General features: G+C 45.6%; 1 protein-coding gene across 1 annotated transcript; it reads right to left on the reverse strand.

Moving 5' to 3' along the window:
• Positions 1-3,963, reverse strand: LOC138883347 (uncharacterized). Its single transcript, XM_070164031.1, has 7 exons — positions 3,431-3,963; positions 2,968-3,307; positions 2,332-2,505; positions 1,673-1,810; positions 1,071-1,361; positions 459-635; positions 1-132 (listed from the first exon to the last, which is right to left on the reverse strand). Exons 1-7 carry the CDS (start codon positions 3,961-3,963, stop codon positions 1-3), a joined length of 1,785 nt encoding a protein of 594 aa, XP_070020132.1.
• Positions 3,964-7,233: the final 3,270 nt, after the last annotated feature.

A 7,233-nucleotide genomic window follows, 5' to 3' on the forward strand; every position in this document is an offset into this window, starting at 1 on the left:
CTAGGTCGCCTCCTCCGCTGGTTGGCCCCTCCACTGGACCTTTACTGCAGAAATCCTCTTGGATCTTAACTGGCGATCCTGTCTATCAACAATGGTAACTGGCTCCTCCTTATAACCCAAGCTCGCATCTAGCTGAATAGTACTGAAGTCTAACACATGAGACAAGTCGGTGTGATACCTCCAAAGCATAGACACGTGAAAAACTGGATGAACTCCCGATAAGCTGGGGGGTAAAGCAAGCTCATAAGCAACCTCCCCAACTCGCCTTAACACCTCAAATGGGCCTATAAACCTGGGGCTCAACTTGCCCTTCTTCCCGAATCTCGTAATACCCTTCATCGGCGAGACTTTAAAGAGAACCTTCTCGCCGACCATGAATGATACACCCCCGTGCCTTCTGATCTGCATAACTCTTCTGTCTGGACTGAGCTGCGAAGTCTTTCCTGAATCAATTTTACCTTTTCCAAGGGATCTTTCACCAAATCTACAGCATACAACTTAGCCTCACCAGGCTCAAACCACCCGATAGGAGAGCGATATCGCCGGCCATATAGAGCCTCAAATGGGGCCATCTCGATGCTGGACTGATAACTATTGTTGTAAGCAAACTCGGCCAAAGGCAAGAACTGATCCCACTAACCTCCAAAGTCAATAACACATGCTCTAAGCATGTCTTCCAAAATCTGAATTGTTCGCTCTGATTGGCCGTCAGTCTACGGGTGAAATGTTGTGCTGAGCTCTACCCGGGTCCCCAACTCACTCTGTACGGCTCTCCAGAAATGGGAAGTGAACTGAGGGCCTCTATCTGATATGATAGAAACAGGCACACCGTGCAACCGAACTATCTCCCGAATGTATATCTGATCTAACCTCTCTGAAGTATAAGTAGTCATAACTGGAATAAAGTGTGCCGACTTGGTCAACCTATCAACAATGACCCAAACTACATCATACTTTCGCAATGTCCGCGGTAACCTAACTACGAAGTCCATAGTAATGCGCTCCCACTTCCACTTAGGTATAGGCATATGCTAAAGTAGGCCACCTGGCCTCTAGTGCTCATACTTAACCTGATGGCAATTCAAACACCTAGCCACATATTCAACTATATCTCTCTTCATCCGCCGCCACCAATAATGCTGCCTCAGGTCACGATACATCTTCGTAGCACCTGGATGAATCGAATACCGTGAACTGTGTGCCTTCTCTAGAATCCTCTCCCTCAAGCCATCGACAGTAGGAACACATAGGTGACCCTGGTGTCGCAGAACACCATCCTCGCCAATAGAAACCTCTTTGGCACTACCATGTAGCACTATCTCTTTGAGAACTGCAAAATGCAGATCCTTGAACTGCCGAGCCTTAATTTGCCCCAATAGTGAAGACTGAGCAACAAAATATGCAAAGACTCGGCTGGGCTCTGACCAACCTCATAAGTCTGTTAGCCAAGTACTGGATGTATAAGGCTAGTGGCCTCTCCTCCGCTGAGATGTATGCCAAGCTACCTATATTCTCTGCCTTCCTACTTAAGGCATCTGCGACCACGTTTGCCTTTCTCGGATGATAAAGAATGGTGATGTCACAATCCTTCAGTAACAAGCCACCTACGCTGCCTCAAATTGAGATCCCTCTGCTTGAACAAATGTTGTAAGCTGCGATGATCAGTATAAACCTCACATGACACCCCATACAGATAATGCCTCCATATATTAAAAGCATGAATAATCGCTACTAACTCTAAGTCGTGTACAGGATAATTCTTCTCATGGATCTTCTGCTGACGTGAAGCATATGCAATAACTCGCCCTTCCTGCATCAATACACATCCCAAGTCAACACGTGAAGCATCGCAATATACCGTATACATCACTGAACCGGAAGGCAACACTAGAACGGGTGCTATAGTCAAGGTTGTCTTGAGCTTCTGAAAGCTCGCCTCACACTCCTCAGTCCAATGGAAAGGAGCACCCTTCTAGGTTAATCTAGTCAAAGGTGATGCAATAGATGAAAAGCCCTGCACAAAACAGCGGTAATAACCTGCTAACCCCAGGAAGCTCCTGATCTCAGTCACTGAAGTAGGACGGGGCCAACTCTGAACTGCCTCAATATTCTTAGGGTCCCCTTTAATACCCTATCCTGATATAACATGCCTCAAGAATGCTACTGACTCAAGCCAAAACTCACACTTGGAGAACTTAGCATATAGCTTCTGCTTTCGCAAAGTCTGAAGCACTACTCTCAAATGCTGCTCGTCTCCCCCACGATACGTGAGTACATCAAGATGTCATAAATGAAGACAATAATAAAGGAATCGATATAAGGCCTGAACACCTTGTTTATCAAGTCCATAAACGCCATTGGGGCATTGGTCAAGACAAAGGACATCACTAGAAACTCATAATGGCCATATCTATTACGGAAGGCGGTCTTCAGGACATTTGAGTCCTGAATCTTCAACTGGTGGTACCCCAATCTCAAGTCGATCTTAGAAAACACCCTATCACCCTGCAGTTGGTCAAACAAATCATAGATATGAGGCAACGAGTACTTGTTCTTGATGGTGACTTTGTTCAACTGGCGGTAATCAATGCACATTCACATAGTCCCATCCTTCTTCTTCATAAATAACACTGGTGCACCTCAAGGTGATACACTGGGCCTCACAAACCCCTTTGCTAACAACCCCTCAAGCTTCTCTTTCAACTCCATCGGTGCCATACGATATGGGGGGATAGATATAGGCTGGGTACCTGGAGCCAAATCAATACATAAATCAATATCACGATCTAGCGGCATGCCTAGAAGGTTAGAAGGAAACACATTGGCAAACTCTCGGACTACTGGCACTGAATCAATCATCGGAGACTATACGGTGGTGTCCCGAACATATGCTAGATACTCCAAAAAACCCTTCTCGGCCAGATGTTGAGCCTTCAGGAAAGAGATGAGTTGACTAGATGCACTAACAGAGGAGCCCTTCCACTCCAATCTTGGCAAATTTGGCATCACTAAAGTAACAATCTTGGCATGACAGTCAAGAATGGCATGATATGAAGATAACCAATCCATGCCTATGATAACCTCAAAGTCGATCATATCTAGTAACAGAAGGTCTGCTCTAGTCTTGTAACCACAAAATGTAACTACACAGGACCGGTAGATCCGATCCACAACCACATAATTGCCTACAGGAGTGGACACATAAATAGGAGTACCCAAAGACTCACAAGGGATATCCAAGAAATGAGAAAACAGAGATGACACATATGAATATGTAGACCCTGGATCAAATAATACCGAAGCATCCCTACCGCATACAGAAATAATACCTGTGATCACGGCATCTGAGGCCACTATATTTGGTTTGGCCGAAAAAGCATAGAATCTAGCTGGAGCGTCGGCTGGCTGAACAGTAGCTGGCTAAACTCACCAAGCCTGGCCTCCACCTCTAGGATGGCCCCTACCAACCTGTCCCCCACCTATAGGTGGTCGGACGACTGGTGCTGTAATCATAGGCTGATAACCTTGTTGTACTGCCTTGCCCCGAACTCTGGGGTAGATCCTCTTTATGTGAACCGGATCTCCACACTCGTAACATCCCCACGGTGCCATAAACTGTTGTCCTGAAGCCTGACCCTGATGGCCCGAATATCCACTAGAAGAACCTTGATGACCAGAATACCTACCGGAGGAACCTTCAATAGCTAGTGGGCGGTAAGAACTCTCGGGCATCGTACTGAAATAAGGCCTCACTGGATCACCTCGAGGAGGTGGTGGTGGTGTTGAATATGGGGGCCTGTTGGGCTGGCCCCTCCCAAACTGACCTCTGCCCCTAGCTGGGGCACCTCTAAACTCTCCAAAGAATTGGGCCATCATGTCCTGTTGCAACTGCTCTCTACTTCTCTGGCAGTAACCCTTAATCCTCCGCGCAATCTCTACTACTAGCTGATACTCAATCCCCATCTCTACCTCTCGGACCATGCTAGCTTGAATACTGGGGTGTAGCCTCGCAACAAATCTCTTCACTCTCTCTACGTCCGTAGGAAGTATCATGAGTGCACGGTGAGACAACTCAGAGAATTTTGCCTCATAGTCGATCACAGACATTTGACCCTGCTCGAGCTGCTCAAACTGACACAGCAACTCTTCCCTCTAAGAGGGTGGAATATACATGTCCAATAGAAGCCGTGTAAACTGGTCCCAAGTCATGGGATGAGAACCTGCTGGTCCGTTGAGAAGGTAAGACTGCCACCATCTACGAGCCTTGCCCTCTAACTGTAAGGCAGTGAAATCTACTCCATAGGACTCATATATCCTCATGTTGTGCAGTCTATCCCCGCACCTGTCAATAAAATCTTGGGCATCCTCATGACGCTCACCTCCGAAGATAGGAGGGTGTAACCTAGTCCATCTATCCAATAACTTCTCCAAATCGTCGTCCGCGGCTAGTCTGGGTTCAGGTGCCACTGCTGCAACTAGAAGGGCACCGCCCTTGGGTAGTGTACCCGGAGTCTGGTATACGGCAGTTGCGTGCCCAGGAGCTTGAGTAGTAGGGGTATGTGCTCCCCCTCCTTCCTGAGATATGGCTGGTCTGTTGGAAATAAACCAGCCTGAGTCATCGAGTCCATGAACCCCAGCATACGGCCCATGACCTCCTGGAAGCCCGGTGCTGTCATGAAATCTGCCAGGGCAGGCTCTGGTGCGGGCACCTCACCCTGCTCCTCGATAATAGGATCCTCTGCTGGATCCGCCAGTGGTGCAACTGGGGTAGCTCTAGGATCCCCTCGTCCCCTACCTCGAGCTGGTGCCCTCCCTCGTCCTATGCCTCAGCCTCTAGCAACGGGAGGAGGGGGAAGCTCCTCCCAGGTCTGTAACATCTATCGTACGCGTCCTCACCATCTGTGAGAGAATAGAATAAGAAAACTTAGTACACCATCAACTGCACGATAGGAGATGAATAAAGAGTAGTTTCCTAACACCCTATAGCCTCTCGAAGATAAGTACAAACGTCTCTGTACCGATCAGCAAGGCTCTACCAGGTTTTCCCATAACTTGTGAGACCTACGTGAACCTACTGCTCTGATACCATAATATCACAACCCATATTCCATATTAGGCCGTGATGGCGCCCAACACAATTGTTAGGCAAGCTAACACTAATCAAATAGCAAATTCTCATTTATGTAGTTAGTACGTGATAAATCCCATTATATATTTATGAAATTTATAGTTTTAAAAACTTAAGCTTATTTAAATGAAAGAAATAAATACGAATCTCAATTATGAAGACAAGCCAAAATATCATAATTCTACTAATGTGTGTGCCAAGACCTGGTGTCACAAGTATGTGGGCAATCTTGTAGAATATACATAATCATACTATCCTACTGTCAGGAAAAGGATTAGACAGGAATCATAAAGATAAAAGAAAGTCTCCAGCTGCTGCAGAACGACTCAAAAGGGAAGCTCACCAAAAAGTCTCAAGCTGAGGAGTCCGCTCTACGTGTCGGACTGATGGCCAGATGCACCTGCCTCAAAACCTGTCCAATCAAGTACAGAAGTGTAGCATAAGTACATAGAAATATGCGCAGTAAGTATCTCGCCTAACCTCGCAGAAGTAGTGACGAGGGGTCGACTCCGACATTTACTAGGGTCAGCAAATATAATAATATGAAGTTCAATATATTTAATTCACAATGTATGTAGATGATAACAAGCTCAAATAAGAATAATTACTGAAAATCCTTTCCTCTAATTAATAAAACTGGGCGCTTTCCTCCTTTAAAATAAGTGACCCTTCAAGCAATAAATTATATGAATTATAAGGGTTTCGGTTCCATTATCATACACAACTACCACCGAGGACGTTCGGCACGATCCAACATAAAAGTAAAATGTGCACCGCCGAGGGTCGAACGGAACAAACCATAGATGCATCTATTCACCCCACTCGCGAATCATATATGCGACGTGGTAAAAGCATAACCCCGTTTGCGAATCATACATACGACGCTGTCAACATAATTTTCATCATTTAAATACAAAACTTCTCTAATTCCTTTTAATAAAATGAAACAATTCACTTGAAACCTGTAAATCCTTAGATTTCCTTCAAATTAATTTCTTTCGTACCGTTAGCATATATAAGCAATTATAGCGACAACAAAGTATGATATAAACCTAAAACTACCCAGACATAATAGGAATAGTAGCTACATACGAACTATCATCACTTCGTACGTACGTAGCCCCCACAATTAATCATATATTAATTAGGTTCACCTAGGGGGAAGTTTCCCCCTTATAAGGTTAGAAAAGAGACTTACCTCGTTTCGAGCCTACTTCCAACTCAAGAACGCTTTCAAACTCTCAAACTGGAGCCGCAATATCTGAAACTATGCCAATAGTGTAAAAACCAATCATTATAGGCTTACAAATTCATATTCTAGCTATTAAAGTGATTATACAACCCCAAAGGCAAGGTTCCTAAAATTCACCCTCGGCCCACGTGCCCGGATTTCGGAAAATTTTTAAATTGTTGCCCATAACCTAAGGATCAAGAATATATGATTTTTACTTCATTCCATAACGAATTTCGTGGTTAAATCTTGTTTTTACCAAAACCCTAGGTTTACCCTAATCCCATAATTTTTTTCACTAATCTACACATGATAATCTACCCAAAATTCAAGTATTTAACTCACATATGGTAGGAATTTCTTACCTTCAAAAGCTTGGAGAAGAACCCTTCTCAAGAAGCTCAAAAGTCATCTACATTGGAGTGAAAAATGAGCCAAAACGTCTAACTCCCAAAATAAATGAAGGACACTGCCTTCAGTGATTTCCGCATCTGCAGTCCTGGGCCGCACATGCGACCCCCGCATCTACGGAAAAAGGTCCGCTTATGCCGAACTCCACTGGGCCGGATGAGCCGCATCTGCGAGAAGTCAACCGCTTCTGCGGTTCCGCATTTGCGGAAAGAAGGCCGCTTCTGCGGTTTCTGGGCTGGCTACTCATGGCCGCATCTGCGATGGCTTCGCCGCTTCTGCGGGCTCGCACCTGCAGCTGGCCAACCGCAGGTGCGGTTATGACAGATGCCTTGAGCTTAAGCTCCTTCTCATATTTTCAACTAAGCTCGAGCCTCGTCCGATTGATGCTTGGGCCCCCGGGGCCTCACCCGAACATACCGACAAGTTTGGAATGAAAAAACGGATTCGCTCGAACCCTCTGAAT

The sequence above is a fragment of the Nicotiana sylvestris genome, chromosome 2 (genome assembly GCF_000393655.2).
Source record: "Nicotiana sylvestris chromosome 2, ASM39365v2, whole genome shotgun sequence".
Lineage (NCBI taxonomy): Eukaryota > Viridiplantae > Streptophyta > Magnoliopsida > Solanales > Solanaceae > Nicotiana > Nicotiana sylvestris.

What these genes read in the sequence shown, in the direction of transcription:
- LOC138883347 (XM_070164031.1), bottom strand. Translation starts at nt 3,963, where the DNA reads ATGGGGATTGAGTATCAGCTAGTAGTAGAGATTGCGCGGAGGATTAAG. An exon ending in TGGAGTGGAAGGGCTCCTCT is followed by an intron (nt 2,506 to 2,967) that starts GTTAGTGCATCT and finishes GACCAACTGCAG; the next exon opens with GGTGATAGGGTGTTTTCTAA. An exon ending in TGAAAGATCCCTTGGAAAAG is followed by an intron (nt 133 to 458) that starts GTAAAATTGATT and finishes AGTACTATTCAG; the next exon opens with CTAGATGCGAGCTTGGGTTA.